The sequence below is a fragment of the Amorphotheca resinae genome (genome assembly GCF_003019875.1).
Source record: "Amorphotheca resinae ATCC 22711 unplaced genomic scaffold M430scaffold_5, whole genome shotgun sequence".
NCBI classification, from domain to species: domain Eukaryota; kingdom Fungi; phylum Ascomycota; class Leotiomycetes; order Helotiales; family Amorphothecaceae; genus Amorphotheca; species Amorphotheca resinae.
Window position 1 is genome coordinate 374192 of NW_020194475.1, and position 24178 is coordinate 398369.

Consider the following 24178-nt stretch of genomic DNA (forward strand, 5'->3'; position numbering starts at 1 on the left):
GATATTCCGTTAGTGTGGGGATCTTGTCAGCCTTCCCTTCTCGACTTGCGAGGCAACAGATAAAAAGCAAATACGTCCTAAGTTTACTTTAACGACTTTCGAGGATTCACGAATCCAGGGCCAAGAAAGCATAAGCCTGTATCAATTCAGCAGCCGCCATTTTGGTCTTATTTTACAGCAACGGCGAAGCTCTCGACCCTTCACTCCGCGTTTTCACGACCCTCAAACCTTCCCACGATCCCGCCACTACCAGTCTCCAGATGTCCTCAGAAGCAGCGCCCATCTCACCCGCGCGATTTGCGGCCGCGCTGCGCGACCTGCCCATCTCCTCTCTTCACCTCAAAGCCGCCGAGCTCCGCAACTCGATCGCGCACCTGGACTACTCCAATGAACAATTGAAGCCCTTCGCTGAAGGCACGGCGCCAGAGCAGACAGGCCCGGATCCGGATTGTGTGGAGGCGATCAAGGAGAATGAGGTTGTGATTCAGAGGATGTTGGAGCGGATTGAGTTGCTGAAGGCAGAGGTTGAGAGCAGGGGAGCTGTTTGGCTGGATTTAAGTGATCCTGACGCGGCGAGACAGCTGGAGGGGGAAGAGACTGAGGCGGGTTCGGAGGCGCTGGTTGGGGAGTCTAGTGGGGTGGGTTCAGATGGAAGGAGTGAAGCATGGCGAGATGGGACATTCACGACAGGACGGATTGTGGGCGGAGAAGTGGTAATGGATGATGTGAATGGTACGACGACGAACGGTGCGTCAATGCATCTGACGGGAACGAATGGGACAGCAATGAGTGGGACAGCAATAAATGGAACGGCAGTCAATGGAACAGCAACGAATGGGACGCGCGCCGGGGGAAGGCTAGATGATGAGTCCTTAAGGAGGGCGATGGAAGAGAGGATGAACGTTTTGGCAGATTCGGGAGATGAGGACGAGGGTCTGCATTTATAAGATGTTTAGGGAAGGAGACGTCAAGATGTCAAAAATTTTGGTTGATGCATTGTTGGCGTTTGATACCAAGGGCTAGGCGGTTAAAAAATGCATGAGGGTTTCTCGTACAAGGTTCTACTCATTGGACTCATTTGACTCATTGGAAACGGTTTTCAAGGTTTTGATAATCATAAACAATCTTCTACCACTACTAATTTTATCCAAGGAACCCACAATGCATACCTAGGCATGAAAAGCCTAACCTAATGCCATTCATCAATCCGCTCAGCCCATAAACCAGATAGCCAAGCGCCTCGCCATGCATGACTCAGTCCGTTCCTTTCTTTAAATATACAATAAACACAAGGAAAGGCGGTTGTCGAGACGATAAGAAATACAGTGTAAAGATCGTTTTTCTAGCATCGGTATGGTGCTCAGTTCGCTTTCGTCGCATCTAGCTCTATGCCTAGACCAGCTGGCTCCGTGTTTTCTGCGGTCTTAGGATTTGGAAATATAAATGTGTCAGCACCAGGGAATTTTGACTGGACAGTTGGGATCGTCACAGGCATTGAATTGGCATTGGGCGGAAGCCTATTAGAAGGTGAGGGAGTCCGCGAATTGGCGGCTCTATTCGCTGAAGGAGGAGAGAGTTCTCGAAGGGCTAAATGCCCTCCATTCTCTTTCTTGTCCTGGGGAGAGGAAACGGAGGAGCTGACGTCTGTGGAGGGAGTTGGTTTATCGGAATGTTCTTGTACTTCCGTTGTGGTGGCGACCGGAGATGAGGGAATAGGAATATGTTCAATAGTAGTAGGAGAAGTTGATGTAGGTGATATTGATAGGTTGGGCGGTTTTCGTTTTCTCTTCATAGTTGTTCCATCCGACTCCGACCCCGACGAAGCAGAAGATATGCTTGTACTCCTTTCATGGCGCTGCCCCTTGGGACGATTCGAATTTGATGTCTTGGGTCGGGATTGAGGGCGCGATGAAGTAGGGCGCGACGAAGTTCGTTGTGATGAAGTTCTTTGCGACGAAGTTCTTCCCACATCAGAATGTGAAGGTGTACCCGCTCGCTGTACCTTAGCATCAACCAGCCTTTCAGCAACCTGTCGACCAAGAGACTCTTCTGGTCCTCTCCGACTGCTGGTATTGCTAGCCGCTCGATTCCTGTTCACCCGCTCCTTCCCTTCCATTACCTTTGCTGGCGGAGGGGGCTGTAGCATCCATCTCGTCTCGTCCCTACTGGCTGGTTGCGTGCTCACCACAGGAGGATGAAGATCATTGACTGGTGGATTCTTGGCCAAATAATATGACCTCGGGTTCTCTTCCTCCGTCACGGTCCTACTCAAGCGCCCTTCCAACAGGCGGCCTGCTGTCTCACCCGCGCGGGTAATAGCATCCATAATCCTCTGACCCGGCCCCTGTGTCTCGTGACCCCAAAGATCCTCATCCTCTCTTTGATATCGCATCTGATTCCAGGCCTCGCCAGAAGCTTGCGATGTAACAGCTGTAGGACTGCTTGCTGCTCCCGTACTCATACTAGCGCTGTTCGCGGAACTGCTCCCCGGTCCTGTATTCAATGCCGCTTGGCTGTTATTCTTGCACTCTTTCTCTAATTTTTTATTCGGCGGCCCAGGTCCCATCCTAATTTCTTCGGCCCAATACGGATTTGTAGAGAACGGCGAAGGGTGCCGGTACAAGCCAGGCTGCTCCGTCTCCAATTCATGCTTCTCTGCTCGCTCTCTCTTTGCCTGTATCTTCGCTTTCCGTCGATGGTTTATCTTGGCGCATGTGCTGCACGACAGGACGTAGAATGCAACGGACTGAAGGGCGACATCGAGAGACATTTCGCACCCAAGTGGGTTGTAGGAGGAGTATGATGTGCTCGAAAGAATCGCCGATTAGAAATGCATGAAGGATAGTGTCCCGCGGCCGGATTTGTGTCTTGCTGTGATTGTTCCCACGGACGATCGAGATCGCACCCTGAGTATGGTACAAGAACGGACGAGGTCATCCAAAGTCTGGTGGCAAAAGCCGCAGATGATCTCAGATTTGCGACGGCAACCTCGCAATCATGCAATTGAAATTGGCGATTGCCGGAGGGGTCCTCGGCCGTAAATTGCCTCCGTTGATGCGTTGCTGAATATCGAGTAGGATGGTCCAACTACCGTTGAGTGCCGACGCATTGAGGGGATTATAATCGCATGTGCCTGATAGATCCGATAGATATGCAACCCATCAGCAGGTCCTATGCGCGAGTGCAGAAGGTCCAGAGAGGGGCACTGTGTTGTAATAATATGATTGTTGGATGTATATTGTTGTTGCCCCGGCGTCAGGGGAAGCGGACGCAGCAAGCCTATGATGGCGTCGGTGGGATAAAGCTTACCTCCGTAAGCGCGGGCCGGACTGGGGGCTAAAGGCGGCTGATTGGAGGCTTCGTCAATCACTTTTCAAGGGATGTGAACATGCGGAGATGGAGTGATATTGGGATGCTTCTGGGACGGATGCTGCTCTTGAAGAGAAGCAGAAAGATGGATTATGGAACTGGCTGCTAGCAGGTGGTTGAGTTGTTAACTTGGTGTTGCGTTTCAACTTTCATCGCCGCAGGGCAATGTAAATTTCGATCCTCCGGTCTAATTGGGGCAATTTGTAATTTTGAGCCCGCACGCACTGCAGGCCCACCGCTCAGCCCCTGAGGACTGGAGAAGCAAGATGGATGCGATGCTACCGTACGGAGGAGCAAGGGGCGCGAAGCCACGACGCCACGTCTGGAGTATTATTATTCAAAAGTAGACACGCAATCATTTGAGCAGCCTCAGCCTCAAAGGGGGAAGGGAATGTTTGGAAATTCATTTTCTACACACAACAATATGATGAGTCGCTGCTCAACGGCAGTAGCTCTGATGGTACAGTTTGGTGAGACAGTCCTAAAGGAGCATCTCAAATCCTAGCGACTTTTGGATAACCTGACGTTATACCCCCTTGTGAGAACGGCCCCGACGCCTTGCCATAAATACAAAGAAACTGTGAAATACAAGATGCACCAAGGCTTATGCAATATGCCCCCATCCTTTGTGTCAGTAATGCAAAGAGACACAGAGCCTCGGAATGGCCCTGCTGGGAATGTCGCAAATGGCGTGTAATGTACGCATAACCGGAAAGAAATTGGCGCAGATCCAGAACGCAAAGGTGTAGAGAAGGAACCCTTCGGTGATGCGATTTTGCTGCTGCTGCTGCTAGGATGGTAAGAGCCGCCAACTGAATACCGCGTAAATCCCGATATCTAAGCTACCTCCCACTCTGAATCTTGAAGAACCTTCACGTACTCCCGCACGTTGCCGTCGTCGTCGGTGGATTCGAGATGTACCTCCCATTGCTTGCCAGGTCCGGTAGGGGGGACGAGTGGAGGCCGTTCGTAGGATGATTTCTCCTCACGGGTGACTTCAATCTTCTCTTGTTGCTGAGGTTGAGAAGTCTTCTTGCCTTTCCGCTTCTCTTTTGTCTGCACCGTCTCCCAGTTATCCGAGTCTTCCAATGCAAGGCGCAGTTGTTCTTCTTCGGACGGCAAAGCCGAAGCTAATTTCTGCCAGTCACTGCCAGCTTGTTCACTCTCGGAATACTGGACTTCTGCCGCTGAACTTCCTGCGGTCTTGCTGTTGGATGGGCTGAAAGTGTCGAGTAGCTCAATTGTGCTCTCATTCTTTGCTTCCGTTTTACCATTTGTGGCCACTGGAGGAGCAGTCCAGACAGTGGTAGCTGGGGTCTTTGCAGCCATGAAATTGCTACCGTCCTTTGCAGCTCTGCCCTCTGCCTCCCTCGCCGTACGTCTTTGCTTCTCCAACAAGACCTTCCGTTCCTTCTCCTCCTCCTCACGGGCCAACTTCTTTAGTTCCGCCTTCTTCCGATTTTGTCTCTGCTTCTTTGTCTCGGCGGGTTCGGAAGCGGCCTGCGTCTTTGGCTTCTTGGATTTAGGCAAGGTGGTTGGTGCAGTTATCCGCAACACAGATGGGCCTGCGGCAGGTGCCTCGAGCATGTCGGATATGCCACCGTTGGTCACCAGTGCATCGGCGCTCGATGCGCGCAGCTCTGGCGAGTTGAAGGAAGATCGATCGTCATCTGCATCTCCACCTGCAGCTGAAGAGGGGGCAGTCGCATCAGAGCTTGTCTCCACCGGGGCGGGCTTCTCTTGCGCGCGTGATTGCCTGACCGATCTCTGTTTGCTATCTGGTTGGGCTTTGGCTGGTAGAAGGGTTCCGGCCTTTGCGCTTGACAACTGACGCGCGAACTCCCGGTTGTCGATCTCATCGTCGTCGCGATCAGAAGACTGGGGAGCAGACCATGTCTCCTCTAAGACAGGCAGGGCCTTCTTCTTTTCATTGGCTTGGTCCCCACTGCTCTGGGCTCCATCCTTCCTGGGCTTTCTCGCCTTTGTAGCTTTCGGTGTGTCGGGTTGTTTTGCAATGGCCTTCGAGTTGGCACGGCTGCGCTTGCTGGGTGTTTTAGATGGCCAGGTGTAGTAGAAGAAGGCACCGACGGCGAGCAGGGCCGCCCAGCCCACAACCGTGGTGTATGTGGGCATGGTGCCAATGCCACAGGGCAACAGTGAGACGCGACAGACGAAAACGAGAGCACGTCAGGACTGTTGGGATCGAGGCTGTGGCGGGCACTGTACTTCAATCGAGGCTGCGAGAACGAACGTACGTAATCGGCTACTAGAGCTTCGAAGTGTCGATGCACGCAAGTCTAAGACAGCAGAGTGAGAATGAGGTACTGATCGAGAGAGAAGAGAGGAGTGGGAAGGGAAGAGGGGGATGAGAGGTAGTAATTGAACGAAATGATTGAATGACCACGTACTCGATACGAAGCCGGGCCTCAAATGAAAGCCGAGACGTGTCGAATTGAATCAGGTTGAACCAGCCGTCCCAAAGTGTCCAGATCGAGTTAATGGTGGGAAGCACGGTAGGGGGCCGTACGGCTGTCGGAAGGGCGCACGAGTGCTGAATATGCGAGATACGAGACGGCCGCGTCTTGTCCTGTTCGGGCTAGTGTCTCTCGCATTGCTCGCATCGCTCGCCGTCCAATCATTGACGAGTTACCGCTTTAAGGTAAGGTAGGTACCCCCCGCCGGACTTCACCCGACCGCCGCACTGCTCAGTCTCAGTCCGCGCTACAAGCCACAACATCAACCGTCGTATATCTACCTCCGCATTCCTATACTTGGAAGAGAGGAAAGCTGTACCTAGCTATTGCATTACCAGCGCAGAGCCTTGTTCGCGTGTTGCTTTTACTGCTTTTATATATAACATTGCTCCTCTTCTGCTATCTGCTCCCAATGGCTACCCCGCTCAACCGTATCATTATCGACACTGACCCGGGTACGTGCTCTGAATCCGGCCGCACAACTACCTTCCTAACTGAGATCAAGGCGTGGATGATATTCTGGCTTTGCTATTAGCATTTGCTGCAAGCCCCGAAGAGCTTGAGATTTTATTGATCTCTGTTACGTACGGAAACGTCGAGCTTCAAAGGTAATCTGTCCAAGCCAACCCATACTCTTCTGCTTGGCTTACTGTTTTTCTTTGAAGCTGCTTGCGCAATGTGGTAGCTCTCTTTCATGTCATTGAGAAGGAATTAGAATGGCGAAGGGCCCGGGGACAAGTGGAGGGGTTTGGAACGATGCACGCCTCAAAGCCTCTCGTTGCCGTCGGTGCTGATCATCCTTTAGAGGACGAACTGCTTAAGGCGGACCACTTTCGTATGTTTCCAACATTAGAGAGCCGCCGACGTTGAAGCTGATATGTGCGATAGATGGCATCGATGGTTTGGCTGGTGTCCACGCATCGGTATGCTATCACAATCCTTTGATTTCCCGCTGGGAGAGACTGACGAGAGCAGCACCCCCATTTATCACCGTCCGATACATGGAAAACTCTATTTCAACCCCCACCAGAAAGTGCTAGCCCAGAAGAAATAGCTGCGGCTCGAGAACTTGCTTCTCCATCTTCAGCTTTCAGGGCTTCTCAGGTGCCTGCACATAAGGAGATTCTGCGTCTCCTCCGCGAGAACCCACGTGACACAATCACGATTGTCTCAGTTGGACCCTTGACCAATCTCGCACTCGCCGCTGCGGAGGACCCCGAGACGTTTTTGAAAGTCAAGGAAGTGGTTGTAATGGGTGGTGCTATCGATGTTCAAGGTAACATTACTCCTGTTGCAGAGTTCAATACTTACGCAGATGCCGTGGCCACTGCCCGTGTCTTTGCATTAACCTCTCCGAATCCTGCATCGACGATGCCACCACTGCCGAGCAAGATCTCCGCCTTGCCACCTTATCCAAAGAATCTGTCCAGAACCTTAAAGCTCACGCTATTTCCTCTCGATGTCACCACTCCCCACCAAATTCACAGATCACAAGTTACGGCCAAGCTTAACCCTCTAATTGCGGCTGGGAGTCCGCTGGCAGAGTGGACTGCAGCATTTGTTCTAAAGACATTTGAGAAGATTGAATCCCTTACCCGGGTCCAAGCAGACCCTGGCTTAGAGCTACATGACCCTCTCTGTATTTGGTACATGTTAACACGCTCGGCACCGTCATGGATGCTTGCCCCGAAGGCCCCAGAAGATATTCGAGTCGAGACCGCAGGTCAATGGACCCGAGGAATGCATGTCATTGACCGACGAATGAGGAAGAAGAAAGGTGTTGATCCAGCTCTGTTACAGGTGAAGAGCCCTGGAGCCTTGGATATTGCAAACCCCCTAGAAGCTCTTACTGTTGATAACGTTGATGGGGAAGACGGTGATGCCCCAGGAGACAACGGCGGATGGCTGGATGCTAGAAAGGGAAACAGAATTAACAGAATCATCAGTAGCCCCGGCGAAGATGCATTTGGGCATTACTTGCTGGAGCGTATCTTCGGCTGAAACATTCTTCACACTGTTAACTTGAGTAGACCTTATTATTGGTCTACGACGGTTTATGCATAGGTAGACTAGGTAGCATACGAAAGCCACGATGGATTAGCCTGATAGAAATAGAGATAACGACTTTCATTTACAGGTAGAGCTTGCCAGACTTGTGAAGTACATAGTGGCGTTGGCAATAATTCCTGAAGCCTCCATCCCTTCGGTTCCTGGAGTGATACCTCCAAGTTGATCAAGCACCAAGCAAGCTCAATAGGAATCCGGGAGCATCAAACGGCTCATAGATTATTTCTCATTCCATCCTAACGCCTGATATGCAACAAGGCTTCCCATCTTCATCCATAGCCCATCTTGGTTTTATTTCTGTTCCTCTGTTCCTCAAATCGCTCTGTGTCTCCCAGAAGCCAGTTCCTTGGATCTCTGGTGATCACGAATGCTTAACCCCACCTATAATCGCCCCCTTAACCTTCAGCCAATCGATACTATCGTCAACTTCCTCATCGACGAGCCCAACAACCGCAACATTATCGCCCCGAATCAGATACAGGCCATGTGCGACCTCGCTCGAGGGCTCTGGGTCATCTGGCGGGCGGATGATTCTCTCTATAGTTTGTGACAGCACCTATATTCTCGTTAGACCCGAACTCCTTCTGTCTAAAGAAACTTATAGCTAAAAAGAGAAGAGGGAGACGGAGAGGAATACCAAGTTCGTCATCTGATCGCAACTCAACAACATCCCGACAAGCGTCCTCGAATCGCTGGTCACGACCAACACTTTCTCTGCCCGGCTGTCAGAATGGGTTGTAAGCTTTGCCAACACCTCACAAGTGAGGGGGAGGAAGAGGGGGGGCGCTTACTGTTAACATAACCCTGAAGAGACATGGTGAGCTTTTCGATGCTCGCTGCCGTCTACGCGGCGCGGAAACCGTGCGAGCTAGGGCACCTTGGCTTCTTTGGAGCTTTTCCAGCTCGTTCTTTTTTTGTTCTGTTCTGCGATGCGTTGGAGGGATCTGCGCGACGCTGCGTTGGGAATTGAAGGGTCTGGAAAATAGTTCTGTGCAGCAAGAGGCTGAAGCCTCGTAGAGCTTCGCTTGGCCTGAAGCGACCTCCCGCCCCAGAGGCTCCATCAACCTCCCCATTGCGCATCCAGCCTCATCTAACAACCCATTGCGTCGTGACGGGATCGCCGAAGTCGCGCACCAGCAGCGAACATGTCATACTTCTTCTCCACACCGGTCGATATTGACATTGTGCTCGACGATGGAGACGACAGGCAGATGGTGGATATCAAGGCGGACAAGGGGCGGCGGGAGAAGGCGCCGCTGTACAAGGACGGCGAGTCTGTAAAGGGGGCGGTGACGATTCGCCCCAAAGATGGGAAGCGGTTAGAGCACACGGGCATCAAAGTGCAGTTCATTGGAACTATTGGTATATTGCCGCCTCTCGTTGGGAGGGAATTCCCGAGCGGAAAGCTGATGAGGACTGTAGAGATGTTCTTCGATCGAGGCAACCACTACGAGTTCCTCTCCCTGGGCCAGGAATTAGCTGCGCCAGGCGACCTCCAACATCCGCAGACTTTCGAATTCAACTTCAAGAATGTGGAGAAGCAATACGAATCCTACAGCGGCATCAACGTGCGCCTGCGCTACTTTGTCCGCGTTACGGTGTCGAGGAGGATGGCGGATGTGATTAGAGAGAAGGATATCTGGGTCTATTCGTACAGGATACCTCCCGAGATGAACAGTTCAATTAAGATGGATGTGGGAATCGAGGATTGTTTGCACATCGAGTTCGAATACTCGAAATCAAAATACCATCTGAAGGATGTGATTGTGGGCCGGATCTACTTCTTGCTGGTGAGATTGAAGATCAAGCACATGGAGTTGTCTATCATTAGGAGGGAGACAACGGGTGCGGCGCCGAACCAGTATAATGAGAGCGAGACTTTGGTGCGATTCGAGGTTAGTTGTTTCCGGAGCTTATCTTGGTGTAATACTGATACTTGTAGATCATGGATGGCTCTCCATCCAGGGGAGAGACTATCCCTATCCGACTCTTCTTGGGTGGTTTCGACCTGACTCCTACCTTCCGCGAAGTCAACAAGAAATACTCCACCAGATATTACCTGAGCCTCGTGCTCATCGATGAGGGCAAGTTCCCATCACTACTCCTGTGGCGTGCATAGCTGACATATATGATGTAGATGCCCGAAGATATTTCAAACAATCCGAAATCGTCCTCTATCGCCAACAACCTGAAATCGCAGCAGCAGCAGGTCAGCAAACACAAATCGCCGGCGCGCCTCCCCCTGAGCGCTCGCAGGCGGCTTAATTTAACCACGTGATGAGAGCTTCTGCTGATTGATGAGAGTATTAGCATGACACGCAAATTTGTATCATAGAATAATTCGGCGCGGCTCCTTAACAGCGGGGAGTCTTGAGATCAATGAATACCACCACATTTTACGACTATCAATGACTAATATCTCCTGGGTGTCGAAATTGCTCCTTAACTTTTCCTCTGGGAGATAACTTTTCAATTCTGTTCTACAGATCTATTATCATCGACTGATTGACTCCACATGACGCCTTGCTCGAGATTAGCTCATAATACATCCATCTCATCCCCGCCCGCAAATGCAAACTGGTTATTTTCAATCGCCGCTATCCTGTCCAGTTCCTCCTGATAGGCTTTCCTAATGTCTTCTAACGTGACAACCTTTCTCTTTGGCTGCGCCGTCTTCACTCCTGGTGCTTGCTTACGAGGGAGTTCTTCTGCCAAAACCCATGCTTCTTTGGGATCTACACAACTCAAAGCATTGATAAGCGCAACATACTGTCTCGTGACAGCTGTCTCGAGATAATCACCCCCCAGTGTCTTATCGCCATCACCGGATTGCTGTAATCGCTGTAACCGTTCAAGTGAGATGGCTGCGGCGCCTCGGAAATCACTACGCTTGATCCGCCACGCGTAGAGGATTTTGTGATATGGAACACCCATGTTGACGTCAACAATACTTTGGCATTTTTGAGCCAGGATCTCGTCCACAGTATCTTGAAGGCCGAGGAAGGGGAGGTCGGTAAGTTGGGATGCGTAGGAGGATTCACACATCTTTGTGACTAGAGTGCGAAGGGATGAGTGTTGAAGAGCAGGGTCGGTCATGAGTGCCAAGATAGAGTGTGCTAGCTCGTAATGGGATGTTTGGATTGCTGCGTTGAAGAGGCGGCTATGCATTTCGGTGCGAAGCTGATTACTTTGAGGGTCATTGATGCCAGGCTTGATGAATTGGAGTGATAGTCTTGCAAAATCGATAACAAAGGAGTAGGCTTTCTGTTTGTCGTACAATGCCACGATATGGGAGTAATACTGTGGCATGCCGGCATTCAGGAGGTTTCTCTCAGTTGCATCCAGATACCCAGCGCTTCGATAATCAATACGTTTCCCTGGATCTGGGTTTGCTAGAGATAGTTAGCACTGCTGCGTTCAATTGGGAAAGTGTTGACAAACCAATACCAAAGGCTGCCTTTTTAAAGAGCATGGACGCCGTGGATGCATCGTTGGATGCGAGACATGCTCGGCCCTGGACATAAGTAGAGAAGGCATCGTTTGCAGCGAATCTGGAGAATTCTATGGCCAAATCCGCTCGGCCATACTTTAATAAGAAACATTGGATGACAGCTGGTGGAGCTTCATACTCGCTATCAGGAGCGCAGATTTGGATGATGACTTCTGTCAATGCTGATGACATAGATTCATCGCTTCGGGTGTCAAGTCCAAAGAGATGCCGAAGGACCCCTTCTAGGACAGTTATTGTTTCTGTACTTGGTATCGGTTTTTTCGTAAGACTAGAAGACTTTTCGGAAATGGAATTTGAGCGCTCTCGCGCCAAGGGTAAAGAAATCTGCGTTTTTGCGAGCCAGCTGATAAGCTCAAGTCTCTGCAGCATCATGATGAGCTGTCTGAAAACCGCACCAGTCTCAAACTGGATCCCATCTTCTGTATGGTTGACTTCAGCTTCGATGAGAACCAGCAAGACGAGCTGATCAAGACAGATGTTCCGATGTAGCTCAATTATCTCCTGCACTCCCTTCACAATCAACTTGTTACCAAATTCCGCCAGAGGGAGCAGATGTGGTCTTTTGTCAATATCTTCAGAAGCGCTCATCAACTCCAGCAAGTCTTCGTAGATCTGAGGTGTGACATCTTTGAAACCACCCCCTAGATTGGCTAAGAGCTGGTTGTATTCTTCATCTCCGATGTGATTGGCGAAGTCGCATTTATCATAAAAAGCTCTCATTCTGGCCTGGTCAATAAGAGATGGCTCTTCAAAAAGCTCCCCAAGCACAGCGGCGTTACAGCTGTGATGAAATTGATCTGGTAATGATTCTCGGAGGGCAGCTGCGGCAATCACCAAAGCCGTCACATGCCCAGTCCCTGAAGGTGCCATTTCTGGATTGTGCCATATTTGCTCCAACGCACTGCAATCCCGTACTGCGGTCAACCCATCTGCTAATACCACCCATGGCATCTCGCCCTGAGGGTCTATAACGAGCGACATCGCCTCGCCACGCTGCTTGTCCAATTCGATAAGGAGGCGGTAAAAGCGACGCCATTGCGCATCCGTCGCAGCACGGAATTGTTCAAAGTCCATACTTCTATCAGACGCGCGGCCCAAAGAGACTGTTGAAGCTATGGAGGAACACATCCGCTCCGCCAAAGTTCCAGATTTGCGTGTTAAATCTTTTGTTCCCAGGCCACCCTCGTAGATAGCAAGGCCGGTCTCGACGGTGGCTTCAGTAAATCGTCCCGGGGTTAAGATAAACTCTAACCACTTGTCTGTCCCATCTGAGGGATCTCCTTGGAACACTGTTGGTAGTGGTGTCTCGCGAAGAGTCTCTGCGGCCATGGCCGTCCATCCCTGGCTCCAGGCATCGCGAACGCGTGCAGGAGAGGCACTCCGAAAATCTAGTTTCTGAATCCGGTAGGTTGTGTTATTTTTCCATAGGGTCCAGATAGTGAAGCCTTCGGTATTCGTCCGGTCTTGTACAACCGAGAAGTCTGCCAAGGTCCAGAGATCAGAAGTAGGGGCCTGGGGTTCCAGGGTGTTTTCTGGGAACAAATCTGTAACTGCCAAGTTACCATCCTCCGCTGACTGAATACTCCAGAACTTGAATTGGCCATTCCCAAGAGGTGAATACGTCACGCATAAGGCACCCTCATCTTCACCATATACCTTTACTAGTTGCGAGTGTGAGGGGTCAATCACCCGCTTTGAAGTCTCCTTAGATCCAGGCTCTTGATCGAGGATGTCTCCCATATACGCAACCTTTCTAGTTTGGAGATTCCACACTCGAAGTTGGTGGTCCAAAGAGACCGTGAAGGCATATGGCATCCCATCGATGATTGTATATGATGAGGCTATCGAGGTAGCAGTTGATAGGTCAATAGTCCCTTTATCGTAACGAATGGTATTACTACCATGCAAAGGTATCCAGCTTCTGATGTTTTGCCGAAAGCTTCGATCATTGTAGTGAGCAACGTCCCATTCGGAGCCTAGAGAATGTAAGCATTCTGCCACTTCTTCGGAGGTATTATACTTACCATCGGCGGACTTCCTCGTCAGCTTTTGGAGTTCTCCATTTGGAGAGGATATCAGAAGTTCATCCGCGCTCAAGGCGACTAGTCTGTGGGGGTGTCCGATAGCGAACGATGAAGGAACGGATATCTTGCACCAATCTCTGACATTATCTTCCGTACTCGAAGGCTTCCGAAAATAGTCTGGGCGCAAATTGAGCGCGTAAAGCTGACGAGACTCAGTTACAACGAATACGTTGAGAACATCATGTTCCCTCGAATCCGAAAATGCAATACAACCTGGTGTGATCGCACTTGGAAAGGTCAAACGTAAGGTGAGGTTCGCATCTGGGGCATTCGTTTGTCTAGACACATCCACCGCCCGTATCGAGAGTACTTTTCCACCCTCCAGGACCCTCCAAAGAAAGCTTCTTGGTGATTTGTGGTGCTGTCGGTGGTAGATCGAAGCTGCTATAGCTAAGTGGTTCTTTCTGAATGCAGTTTCATCCTCTGCGATAGGGACTTCGGCGACATGGGATCGCTTCTGAGCTTTTCTTGAAGCCCAAGTTGTTGCTCCATGCGCAGGTAAAGTAATCGCAACTGTAGAGCCTGGTGTTGCTGGATCGAGATTCAACCGTGTCTCTTTATGCGCATAGAACGGACCGATGGCTGCCATCTTGTCTCCATCAATCCTAGGTCTCGTGAATGGTGGAAGTGATCACCAGCGGTTGTCGCATTTTCTTTGGTGGTTGTTTAGACGCGTCTCGAGAAATCGTGAACCTGCAGCCTTCGAGATGGCGCTAGCGAGTTTACCCCTGCTCGGGACGATCTGAGGCTTCAGCTTCTTCAACTCTCTCTTCTGAAATATGTATATATTTGTGCGTACATGCATTGCTGCATCTCAAGGTAGGTAGGCATTTTTGTAGCATGGGATGTTTATACAACTTTAAGCCAGTGCTGGCACGAATTCTCCATTTTTGATGATTTTCTCTCTGCTTTTGTGTTTATCCTTATCCTGACCATGGCGCACGAAAGTATATGCGCAGTGCTGCTACGTACTTGAGGTAGGTACCTAAGCAAAGCCACTACTAGAAGGTTGTATGAAAAGATCTTTTGAACAAGTGTTTGTCCTCGGCTTAGAAAACAATGACAGTCTACAAGCCAGACAGGCTGGCTGGTTTGTATGTTGTCACACTCACAGTCCGCTCTTAGAAAGAATAAAAAGGCTTACGCTCCCTAAAAGGAAATCCCTCCGAGAATAGGATTTTTATGAATGGGATACGACAGATCCTTATTCATGAACCCTCTTCTATTGAAAAGTAGATGGTTGGATGTTCTGTACGACCATCTTTGTTTAACTGCCCTTTATAAGGACCACTTCCAATCAATTACTGTATAATCAGAAAAGTGGTACTATAACACCTGTGGTTGTCTTGCTTGTAGAAGAGATAAAGATTTATCTTTGAACTTTGGAATACGTACATACAATGGCTTCGTCGGGGTAATTTCATTGCGGCCAGCACGCTCTCGGTGGCATTGGAGATCCTTTTGTCGCGCACCAATGAGCTGTCAGCATTCAAGGTGTACTGTGCAAATTTATACCCCACATCGATGGTTATAACTCAGGCTGTTTAGTACGCCATGCAACTGTGGTCAATAAATTGCGGGGAAATCCTGGAATCCAGGAACCAGTCCATTCGTATGGTGGAATATCTGATGATGAACGGCCGGGTTTTATATTAAGCATGGATCCCAGATCTTATGGCTGACATGCGAAGAAGCATTAGCTACTGTGATATATATATTGCCATAATGTCTCCGCACCCACACAGCTTCTAGGATATTTTATTCGATCCCTACGATGGTAGCTGAGATACATTTCCTTTGAATCATGTATCTTTGGAGTTTCATCTTACTGGTTGTGGCCTTGGTGGCAGCAACGCCACAATCTGCTGGGTAAGTTGGATATCCGAAAGAGCCAACAACAACCCATCCTTAATTCTGTAGCAGGCAAGACATGTTACAGCCATTCTTCTACAAGGGTCATGATTTGAGTTCCCTAAAAATGCTTGAAGAAGGCGGATACGTATATAAAGATACTGCTCGCAACAACCAAACAAGAGCAGCTGAAGATATACTTGGAGACGGTGGTATGAATAGCGTCCGGCTACGGATATGGGTCAATCCAGTCGGTGGAACGTATGGGCTGCAATACAATCTGGATCTCGCCAAGCGGTTTCAAGATAAAGGTTATAAGATCTATCTTGATTTCCATTTCTCGTACGTACCGAAAAGTGCCAGTCTTTCCCAATGTTGAATAGGTTGCTAACCCACTTTCAGGGACTCCTGGGCAGGTCTGTGTTCCCCAATCTAACGCTTTGCTCTCTTGTTTGTTCTTGCGGCGTCTTGTGAGTCAAGAGGCCCATTTCAGGACTCTTGCTCAGTTTCAGTTTGAATCGAGAACTCTTAACGCTGACTAAGGGAGAAAGATCCGAACAAGCAACCGCCACCAGCGGCCTGGCCGAAAACCCTGGGCCCACTTGCCTTGACTCTCCGTCAATATGTCAAAGATACACTTGTATCTTTCCATGACGCCGGTATCGACCTAAGTTTAGTCGCCCTCGGGAATGAGATCCGTCACGGTATGCTTTGGCCCTTGGGTTACGCAGACGTAGATGTTGAGCCATGGCCTGCGACGGTTGCAAATTTCTCGAACCTTGCTACACTTTGGAAAGCAGCACGAGCAGGTGTTGACGATGCAATCTTTATGGGGGTTCCCAAACCTGCCGTGCTAATCCACATTGATGATGGCTGGAACTTGACGCTTCAGCAACGCTGGTTTGGTGCTCTGACAGAGAATGGGATTCCGACAACAGCCTGGGACGTATTCGGGTTCAGCTTTTACCCTTTTTATGGCACGGCAGCTACTTTTGATAATCTCAGAACGACTTTGCATACTCTTGCTAAGGAGTACGGAAAGCCACTCCAGGTTGTTGAGACGGACTACCCCGCAATCTGCAATGGAGAATTCGAACCCATTCCGCCATCCTCTGAGCCGGAAATTCCGTACAGTATTGCTGGACAAACGAGCTGGACAGATGATGTGATCAGCATCGTCCAGCAGGTTCCGTATGGACTTGGGCAAGGAATCCATTATTGGGAGCCTGCTTGGTTGAACAACACTAGCCTTGGAAGTGACTGCAATGATGCCATCTTGTTTACTGCGGACTACAGTAACTTGACCGAACCAGTTGGGTACTCAAGGAGTTCGGTGGGCATGTTCAGGGTAAAATGATATGAATAAAGCCTTTGAGAATAGACCCCTCTTGTTCCAATATAACGATCTGCAGCCTCTGCACGAGGATCGAGTGACGAGTAGGAGTTCTATATCAGTGCCAGAACAAAGCCAGGAGGAACACATGAAATAACTACTGCCCAAATGTTGGCAGGTGCTGAAGATTTTAAGCTGGTGGACATATCGTTGTAGACGGGCGTGATGGAAGAGGTTCAGATGAAGTGGCTGATTGACTTCAATGATTCAAAGTCCTTGCAATCAATCGCATCAGTTCTTCTACAGCATGAGTTCTTGTTTATTTGTATTGGAAGAGATTCAGTGATTCTATGTGCTCTCGTCAGCATCCCACTCCGCGCACACTGCGCCACCCCGGATTCCAGGATCTCCACTTCACAACCCAGACATGCCGGACTTCAGTGCGGCTGCACGTGTCGTACAGTCATGCGCCGGGGCATCCACACACCTAGCTAGACACATAAATATACAACATCTTGCGCTCAGTTGGTAACGACGACGACACTCAACGAGAGCGACTCGCGGTTGTGCCTTTTCGTTTTGCAGCTTTCGGAGCGCATACGATACGCATCTGATTCTGGAGAGATCCTGGCCCCGAGTGTCGTCATTCTGGAATCATACAGAATCCACCCGACCTTTCCTTACTTTGCGTCCCTGCGAAGGGCCTCTCTCCATCATGGTTCTCGAAATCCCTCGACGGCGCTTTCTTCGCGCAATCAATAGCAAATTTATCTATGGTAGAGTGGTGAGTCTTCCTGAAACCGCGTGCCGTGGGCACCGGCAGGAATAGGACAATGGTACTGATTGATCTCTTTGTACAAAATAGCCTGTCGTACATACAGTCATTCTCCTTATCGAGATGGCCATTGTTGGGAGGCTGGTTGCCAAATTCAACAGCTACTATGCTGGGAGACCGGGTATGCCGCAGTATCAGCATCGACTGTTGGGCAGATTCTAACCGCCGGGCAGTAATCACGATGATGATCACAAATGCGGTTCTGGGAGGAATAGCGGACACAGTGGCACAGAGTATTACGTCGATCAGGTTATCGGCTTTGCGGAAACCTGGTGGGATTTCGAAGGATGATACTACTGCGATTGAGATACACGAATTGGACAGGAAGAATCCCTTCTGCCGACAGGAGCTTATTCCAGACTCGAAATTGCTGCCTCCGCCATTTGACTTTGAAAGGTTGACACGTTTCATGGGATATGGGTTTTTGATGGCTCCGATTCAGTTCAAATGGTTCCAGTTCTTGTCGAGAGCTTTCCCTATCACCAAATCAAGCGGCCTCGGGCCAGCACTTAAGATGGTGGCTTTCGATCAACTGATTTTTGCACCTGTTGGTAGGTTATATCTCTGGATATGCATTTTATTTGACTAACAACTATCTAGGTATTGCCGTATTTTTCACTGCTATGACTATTGCAGAGGGAGGTGGACGACGAGCTATCAGCCACAAGCTCCGTGATATGTATGTGCCAACTCTGAAGGCAAACTTTATGGTCTGGCCTTTGGTCCAGATCATTAACTTCCGCCTCATGCCCATTCAATTCCAACTTGTAAGCCCACCCTTCATCTTGTCTGCGATCGCTTGCTGATTTCCGCACAGCCTTTCGTCTCGACAGTTGGTATTGCATGGACAGCATACCTTTCTCTTTCCAATGCTGCGGAGGACGCTTTGGAGGCTCAATCTGCTCCTCCGTCGCCCAATATCCGCTTGACATGAAACTTGTTTTACTAGTTGGGCATAGAACGAACTACAAGGGATGGTAACATGACATTTGGCAGGCGTTATAGACGTGGATCGAGGACAACCCATACAAACGTTATGAGAGCTTGGGCGTGTCTTCACTCAGTAACATAAGACTGAGGGTGCGGTTGGCGTTCGGTTGTAATGGCAGGCGTTCGGGGTCGTGATTGCAAGACACTCCGGTTTTGTGACGATTTGAGGGTTATTTTTTTCCCGGTAGTACTCAGATAGATATCACTTGAATCTGTATAACAGCGAGCATGCAAACAAATGGTCGAATTCGTTTCATAAACATGCGGTGCTTCCGACTTTCCCCTGCCCCCCGTGTGACATATGACACTGTCGGGAAATCAAGGCGCTAAATACCCCACCAAACCTCTTGGAGGGGCATCAACCCACGTTGCTTTCATTTCACAGCGACCATTGAACTCCTTGCTAAAACCCGTCACATCGTAACAAACCTTCGCAGGAAAAACCACTTCTTATCCTTAATTGCCAAGATGTCTCTCTCAAACAAACTCTCAATCACTGATTGCGACCTCAAGGGCAAGCGGGTGTTGATCAGAGTGAGCATCTCGAAACATCCCATGCGTCAACAAGCAACCCTAACAATGACTCCAATAATAACAGGTCGATTTCAACGTCCCTCTTGATGCCGACAAGAACATCACCAACAACCAGCGTATCGCCGGAGCCATCCCAACGATCAAATATGCTATTGATAATGGTGCCAAGGCCGTCATCCTCATGTCCCACCTCGGACGACCCGACGGAAAGGTCAACGACAAATACTCCCTGAAGCCCGTTGTGCCAGAACTGTCGAAGCTTCTTGGTGGAAAGAAGGTCGAGTTCGCACCGGACTGCGTCGGAAAGGAGGTTGAGGAGATCGTCAGCAAGGCCAGCGACGGACAGGTCGTCCTCTTGGAGAACTTGCGTTTCCACGCCGAGGAAGAGGGAAGTTCCAAGGATGCCGATGGAAAGAAAGTCAAGGCAGACAAGGCTAAGGTAGAGGAATTCCGAAAGGGATTGACTGCTCTCGGAGATATCTATATCAGTAAGTTTTGTTGAGACTGTGCTTCGTCCAGAATGCTAACCGTCTTGGAGACGACGCTTTCGGAACTGCTCACAGAGCTCACAGCTCTATGGTCGGTGTTAACCTCCCTCAAAAGGCCTCTGGATTCCTCATGAAGAAGGAACTCGACTACTTCGCACAGGCCCTCGAGAACCCTCAGCGACCTTTCTTGGCTATTCTAGGTGGAGCGAAGGTCTCCGACAAGATCCAACTCATTGACAACCTCCTCGGCAAGGTTAACAGCCTTATTATCTGCGGTGGCATGGCATTCACATTCAAGAAGACATTGGAGAACGTCAAGATTGGTAACAGTCTGTTCGACGAGGACGGAAGCAAGACTGTTGGCGACCTCGTTGAGAAGGCCAAGAAGAACAACGTCAAGATCGTTCTACCAGTCGATTATATCACTGCGGACAAGTTTGCTAAGGATGCCAAAACCGGCACTGCTACAGATGAGGAGGGTATTCCAGATGGATGGATGGGTCTTGACTGCGGACCAAAGAGTATTGAGCTTTTCAAGAACACCATCAACGAAGCCAAGACTATCCTGTGGAACGGCCCACCCGGCGTCTTCGAATTCGATGCCTTCGCAACCGGCACAAAGGCCACTCTCGACGCCGCAGTTTCCGCTTGCCAGAACGGCAAGATTGTCATTATCGGTGGTGGAGACACCGCGACCGTGGCGGCCAAGTACAAGGTAGAGGATAAGCTCAGCCATGTATCGACCGGTGGTGGGGCATCTCTCGAACTGCTCGAGGGCAAGGAGCTCCCAGGTGTCACTGCTCTGTCGAGTAAGTAAATATGGCAGAGAGGTATAGTTCCAGACTCTGATATGGTCAAGACCGCCCTCGTCAGTCCAGCTTGTAAAGAAATTGGTCAGGCCCGTTGCCGTACATAGCGCAGATCACAACGATTGGATGACCGTTTTTGTCTCGTACATCGAATGCCAGTGATGTCCATTGCATGCTACCCTTGTGAATAGTGATCTCTTGTATTCCCGTGAACTCCAGTATGACCTCCCAGATGGTCTCGTCTCATCATCAACGTTTCTTGCTAGTCTCGACCTTCTTGAGCTCCTCCCTGAACGAGGCCTGATTAGCATACTGTCACGCAAGCACGTACAGCCTTTGGGTTACCTACTTCAGTTGCGCCGAAAAGTCCTCGCTCGTATCATCATCATCCCAGCTCTCCTCCCACAGATGGGTGTTGTCCCCCGGTACCTCGGTGTCTTCCTGTGTCCAGTCTGCCATCACATAAACGTCAGCGTTTGTCTTCCTCGAGCAGCCAGCTCTCGACGGCGTCGGGCGCTCTTGGTCAGGGAAGGGCGACATACTCTCCACGGGGAAATCCTCAAACTCGTCATCCTCCTCCAATGCAGCGGCCGGCTTCACATCTTTGGATGGGTCAGCACTCCTGTCTGACGCAGAGGTAGCTTTGGCAGTTGGCACGGCGCCCGATGCTGGAGCTGCAGACATGGTGGGAGAAGTGTCGTAGCGAGGGGAGGAACGCGGTATTAGGTATTATGTACGAGAAGTGGAGATTCGTGTCGGGGTGCGATGAGGATGTCGCGTGCGAAGCTCCGATCTGAATGCTTCTCGTCGATTCTCTTCGTCGAGCTTGAGCGAAGACAAGCAAGGGTGACGGTGTTTAGTACGCTTTCGCTACCAGAACGCTCCGAGGCGGCTGAAATCCACATTACATACTCGGCGGAAAGCGGTGCCGACCAGAAGTTCTGCCTTGACGTCCCTCTCCGTTTTCTCTCTTCTCTCCCGCTACCGTCATCTGTAAATAATTTTTTTTTTTTTCTTTGACGCCGTGGTGCAAGGTCCGTTGTTTTTCTTCTCCTTCTCCGTCTTCTTCTTCCCCTGCCCATGTTCTTCAATTCCTGCTTGTCTTGATACTGCCCCTCTTCCTCGGTGATCACAGCCCTCCCATTGGTTCGTTGCAGCCTGCTTCTCCTCTATCGATATCTTTCCGCGGGGCAGCTGCCCTTCTTCCTCTCTCCATGAAGCAATAGACACGGTTCGGTTTCGTATCGTTAATTCGTCGTCTCAATTCGATCCTCCGGCGGGCTCTCCCTTCCTCTATGGTACAGCATTCGACCGTATTCGGGGTCCACGGGCCGTTTTCCGCTGAGTCTGTCCACAAGAAAATACACTTTCCAGGATGAGTCGGTGGTTCAGATCAGTGGCAAAGGCTCATCATCATGAGACCCCAGCTATGCATGCTGAGGAGGAGAACCTCCATCTACGCTCCGTCGAGAATGCATTGCTCAAGCTCTTAGATGATGATATCGAGGGGGCCGATAAGATCCTGAAGCAGCAAGAGTCATCTTTCCATTACCTTGGCCGTGGAATTTCGAGTTTCATTTCTTCGATGCTGGGAGTTGAGAAAGAATTACTGAAAGAGGCAGCGGCAGCATTGCAGCTGGCAGAGAATAAGACATGGGAGGACATGAAGAAGGCCCAGAAGGAGCCAACGGCTTTCCGCTCCAAGATATATCCACCGGGTACCGAGTATTTGCTATGTTATTGCATTTCACAGCTCACACATGCGATAACGGCCGTTCTCAGTGGTTCCGTGACCGAGGCAATCAAAGGGTTCTATAAGTTGAGAAAGGCGTACCTCACGTTGGATGGGATTATGGAGGTTGAAACCAAATACTTCAAACAAGTAATAGCTTCTCGGCAAGGTTCTGGTGCTTCACGGACAAATCTTTCCAGTCGGCCAACTACTCAAGACGGTGGAAATAGACAATCAATCAGAAGTTCCAGAGAGATTACAACCGAGAAAGGGTCCCTTGTCGAACCTACTGATGTACGGACTGAAGGTCACAACAACGAATCAGAAACTCTTGAAAAGCTGGCTTCCATTACATCACTACCACCGACAACAAGAGTACGTTCCACTATCCTCGAAGAGGACCCTGCAGAACTGGGGCTCACTTCCCATATCGATATCTTCATTCACTCTGGTACCAGGCTCTGTTACGGCATCCTACTTCTTGTATTCTCCATGATTGAGAACCCTATCTTCACAAAAATCCTGTATATAGTAGGCTTCCAGGGTGATCGTGATCGAGGGACGAGGTATTTATGGCAATCATCTCGTTTCAACAATTTCAACAGTGCTATTGCCGGGATTGTCCTACTTGGATATTACAACAGCCTTGTCGGATTTTGCGACATCCTGCCCACTGATGCTGGAGCCAACGATGATCTTTCCGGATACCCAAAGGCTAGATGTGAAACTCTACTTGCGGATATGCGAAAACGATACCCAGAATCTAAATTGTGGAAGCTTGAAGAGGCACGAATGCGAGGTCACAACAAAGATCTTGCAGGTGCACTGCAAATCCTGGCTGCCAATTCGGAGAGCCACATGAAGCAAATCGCTACCATCAACATGTTTGAAATGGCTCTCACTGCCATGTTCCTTCATGACTATCAGCTTTGTGCAGATTGCTGGATCAAGTGTTCAGAGAATAGCCAATGGTCACCCACCCTTTACGCGTACATAACGGGCGCTTCATACTTGGAACTGTATCGAAATCTCCGGGAAAGTGATCCTGCTGCTGCCGCGCCATATAAGAAGAAGGCGATAGAGTACATCCGGAAAGGGCCACCACTCGCAGGCAGACAAAAGGTTATGTCGAAGGAACTTCCTTTTGATGTCTATATTGTGAGAAAGGTCAAGAAGTGGGAGCAGAGAGCGAGCTCTTGGGGTGTGGACCTGGTAGATGCAATAGGCGTAAGCCCTCTTGCGGAGATGATGTATCTGTGGAATGGACTGAGGAAGTTCAATGAGGAGCAATTGCAGAAGACTCTGGCTATCCTGCAATGGAGTCGGGTAAGTCATGCAGAAAAACACCAAAAGGATTTAGATGAAACAGCAATGCAAGCGCTCCTTCGTGCCGCTGTGTTGAGGAATATGGGAGACCTCGACACAAGCCGTAAGACCTTGAAAACCGAGATTCTAAACCACGACAAGTAAGCATCTCCACCTCCTTCGCCACGAGGACTAAGGACTAACCAATCCCAAAGACAAGAGTTTAGAGGACCGCTGAAAGATGACTGGATCCTGCCAACCGCACACTACGAAATGGCTGCTCTGGCCTGGACGGAGAAAGACCTTCCGGGGGCGGACCACAAGGCCAAAGTGCTGGATTGCGAGCAGTGGCTCGAGAAGACGCATAAGTGGAACGAGTCGTACGTCTTAGATACGCGGATGAGCTTCAAGATCGCCACGGGCGTTCTCACTCTCAAAAGACATAAAAAAATCATGGGCCTTTGAGAGTTTTAGACGTTTGGGGGGAGTATGGAGATTTGGATAGCGTGGCGCTCTTTGGGCAATTATAGAATATCGTTTGTTTATTGCTCCTCTATCTGCGTCCCTACCTATTCTTCGTATGTGAAGTGGTTGATCTGATCTGATTGATTGGTCGGCCTACGGTTTCATATCTTTCTTTCCTCCCCAGTATCAATCATCACTATCTAGGTCAAGCTAAGTCTAGTCTTGCTCACTTCCTCAGACGTGAAACTGACAACCCCCCAGGGGGAGGGAGGGGGTCTGCTGTCAGGTTGATTGATCCCAGTGCTTAAGAGGGTTGGATATTGAAATGGAA

The 24178-nt window shown here is 49.9% G+C and overlaps 12 protein-coding genes across 12 annotated transcripts; 7 read left to right on the forward strand and 5 right to left on the reverse strand.

Annotated features, from left to right (window-relative positions):
• Positions 1 to 71: 71 nt before the first annotated feature.
• Positions 72 to 1095, forward strand: M430DRAFT_65812 (hypothetical protein). The gene is made up of 2 exons (XM_024869200.1): positions 72 to 732; positions 817 to 1095. Exons 1-2 carry the CDS (start codon positions 261 to 263, stop codon positions 945 to 947), a joined length of 603 nt encoding a protein of 200 aa, XP_024721333.1. The 5' UTR covers positions 72 to 260; the 3' UTR covers positions 948 to 1095.
• M430DRAFT_34464 (hypothetical protein) lies at positions 1086 to 3136 on the reverse strand. The gene has a single exon (XM_024866560.1). The coding sequence runs from the start codon at positions 2768 to 2770 to the stop codon at positions 1361 to 1363; it is 1410 nt and encodes a 469-aa protein (XP_024721334.1). The 5' UTR covers positions 2771 to 3136; the 3' UTR covers positions 1086 to 1360.
• A 604-nt stretch (positions 3137 to 3740) lies between these two features.
• Positions 3741 to 5795, reverse strand: M430DRAFT_41423 (hypothetical protein). The gene has a single exon (XM_024867477.1). It carries the CDS (start codon positions 5500 to 5502, stop codon positions 4207 to 4209), a length of 1296 nt encoding a protein of 431 aa, XP_024721335.1. The 5' UTR covers positions 5503 to 5795; the 3' UTR covers positions 3741 to 4206.
• A 460-nt stretch (positions 5796 to 6255) lies between these two features.
• Positions 6256 to 7844, forward strand: M430DRAFT_100936 (hypothetical protein; the record flags this gene model as incomplete). Its single annotated transcript, XM_024860668.1, has 5 exons — positions 6256 to 6298; positions 6349 to 6451; positions 6509 to 6678; positions 6732 to 6766; positions 6819 to 7844. 5 exons carry the CDS (start codon positions 6256 to 6258, stop codon positions 7842 to 7844), a joined length of 1377 nt encoding a protein of 458 aa, XP_024721336.1.
• Positions 7845 to 8116: 272 nt separating this feature from the next.
• On the reverse strand, positions 8117 to 8770 carry M430DRAFT_34465 (hypothetical protein). Its single transcript, XM_024866561.1, has 3 exons — positions 8702 to 8770; positions 8548 to 8624; positions 8117 to 8466 (listed from the first exon to the last, which is right to left on the reverse strand). Exons 1-3 carry the CDS (start codon positions 8724 to 8726, stop codon positions 8272 to 8274), a joined length of 297 nt encoding a protein of 98 aa, XP_024721337.1. The 5' UTR covers positions 8727 to 8770; the 3' UTR covers positions 8117 to 8271.
• A 285-nt stretch (positions 8771 to 9055) lies between these two features.
• On the forward strand, positions 9056 to 10175 carry M430DRAFT_49776 (hypothetical protein; the record flags this gene model as incomplete). The annotated part of the gene is made up of 4 exons (XM_024868087.1): positions 9056 to 9272; positions 9333 to 9805; positions 9853 to 9994; positions 10048 to 10175. The coding sequence occupies 4 exons, from the start codon at positions 9056 to 9058 to the stop codon at positions 10173 to 10175; spliced, it is 960 nt and encodes a 319-aa protein (XP_024721338.1).
• A 273-nt stretch (positions 10176 to 10448) lies between these two features.
• On the reverse strand, positions 10449 to 14094 carry M430DRAFT_18251 (hypothetical protein; the record flags this gene model as incomplete). The annotated part of the gene is made up of 3 exons (XM_024863829.1): positions 10449 to 11302; positions 11352 to 13397; positions 13446 to 14094. The coding sequence occupies 3 exons, from the start codon at positions 14092 to 14094 to the stop codon at positions 10449 to 10451; spliced, it is 3549 nt and encodes a 1182-aa protein (XP_024721339.1).
• A 1215-nt stretch (positions 14095 to 15309) lies between these two features.
• On the forward strand, positions 15310 to 16713 carry M430DRAFT_27158 (glycoside hydrolase family 53 protein; the record flags this gene model as incomplete). The annotated part of the gene is made up of 4 exons (XM_024865536.1): positions 15310 to 15374; positions 15429 to 15698; positions 15759 to 15772; positions 15908 to 16713. The coding sequence occupies 4 exons, from the start codon at positions 15310 to 15312 to the stop codon at positions 16711 to 16713; spliced, it is 1155 nt and encodes a 384-aa protein (XP_024721340.1).
• Positions 16714 to 17149: 436 nt separating this feature from the next.
• On the forward strand, positions 17150 to 18759 carry M430DRAFT_119463 (hypothetical protein). Its single transcript, XM_024861746.1, has 5 exons — positions 17150 to 17473; positions 17555 to 17645; positions 17698 to 18075; positions 18125 to 18291; positions 18342 to 18759. The coding sequence occupies exons 1-5, from the start codon at positions 17405 to 17407 to the stop codon at positions 18456 to 18458; spliced, it is 822 nt and encodes a 273-aa protein (XP_024721341.1). The 5' UTR covers positions 17150 to 17404; the 3' UTR covers positions 18459 to 18759.
• M430DRAFT_228941 (hypothetical protein) lies at positions 18721 to 20556 on the forward strand. Its single transcript, XM_024864786.1, has 4 exons — positions 18721 to 19048; positions 19113 to 19536; positions 19587 to 20345; positions 20396 to 20556. The coding sequence occupies exons 1-4, from the start codon at positions 18983 to 18985 to the stop codon at positions 20419 to 20421; spliced, it is 1275 nt and encodes a 424-aa protein (XP_024721342.1). The 5' UTR covers positions 18721 to 18982; the 3' UTR covers positions 20422 to 20556.
• Positions 20557 to 20723: 167 nt separating this feature from the next.
• M430DRAFT_57970 (hypothetical protein) lies at positions 20724 to 21029 on the reverse strand (the record flags this gene model as incomplete). The annotated part of the gene is made up of 2 exons (XM_024868702.1): positions 20724 to 20797; positions 20888 to 21029. Coding segments are annotated over 2 exons (216 nt in total), but the record flags the coding sequence as incomplete, so codon positions are not given.
• Positions 21030 to 21720: 691 nt separating this feature from the next.
• On the forward strand, positions 21721 to 23847 carry M430DRAFT_49781 (hypothetical protein; the record flags this gene model as incomplete). Its single annotated transcript, XM_024868088.1, has 2 exons — positions 21721 to 23543; positions 23598 to 23847. The coding sequence occupies 2 exons, from the start codon at positions 21721 to 21723 to the stop codon at positions 23845 to 23847; spliced, it is 2073 nt and encodes a 690-aa protein (XP_024721344.1).
• Between the last annotated feature and the right edge of the window lie 331 nt (positions 23848 to 24178).

Coding starts and splice junctions, on each gene's coding strand:
- M430DRAFT_41423 (XM_024867477.1), bottom strand. CDS start 5,502: ATGCCCACATACACCACGGTTGTGGGCTGGGCGGCCCTGCTCGCCGTC.
- M430DRAFT_34464 (XM_024866560.1), bottom strand. CDS start 2,770: ATGTCTCTCGATGTCGCCCTTCAGTCCGTTGCATTCTACGTCCTGTCG.
- M430DRAFT_65812 (XM_024869200.1), top strand. CDS start 261: ATGTCCTCAGAAGCAGCGCCCATCTCACCCGCGCGATTTGCGGCCGCG. Junction 733..816: donor GGTAATGGATGATGTGAATG/GTACGACGACGA, acceptor ATGGAACGGCAG/TCAATGGAACAGCAACGAAT.
- M430DRAFT_228941 (XM_024864786.1), top strand. CDS start 18,983: ATGTCTCTCTCAAACAAACTCTCAATCACTGATTGCGACCTCAAGGGC. Junction 19,049..19,112: donor GCAAGCGGGTGTTGATCAGA/GTGAGCATCTCG, acceptor CAATAATAACAG/GTCGATTTCAACGTCCCTCT. Junction 20,346..20,395: donor AGGTGTCACTGCTCTGTCGA/GTAAGTAAATAT, acceptor GATATGGTCAAG/ACCGCCCTCGTCAGTCCAGC.
- M430DRAFT_34465 (XM_024866561.1), bottom strand. CDS start 8,726: ATGTCTCTTCAGGGTTATGTTAACA. Junction 8,625..8,701: donor TCTTCAGGGTTATGTTAACA/GTAAGCGCCCCC, acceptor ACAGCCGGGCAG/AGAAAGTGTTGGTCGTGACC. Junction 8,467..8,547: donor GCGATCAGATGACGAACTTG/GTATTCCTCTCC, acceptor ACGAGAATATAG/GTGCTGTCACAAACTATAGA.
- M430DRAFT_119463 (XM_024861746.1), top strand. CDS start 17,405: ATGGTTCTCGAAATCCCTCGACGGCGCTTTCTTCGCGCAATCAATAGC. Junction 17,646..17,697: donor CTACTATGCTGGGAGACCGG/GTATGCCGCAGT, acceptor ACCGCCGGGCAG/TAATCACGATGATGATCACA. Junction 18,076..18,124: donor ACTGATTTTTGCACCTGTTG/GTAGGTTATATC, acceptor ACAACTATCTAG/GTATTGCCGTATTTTTCACT.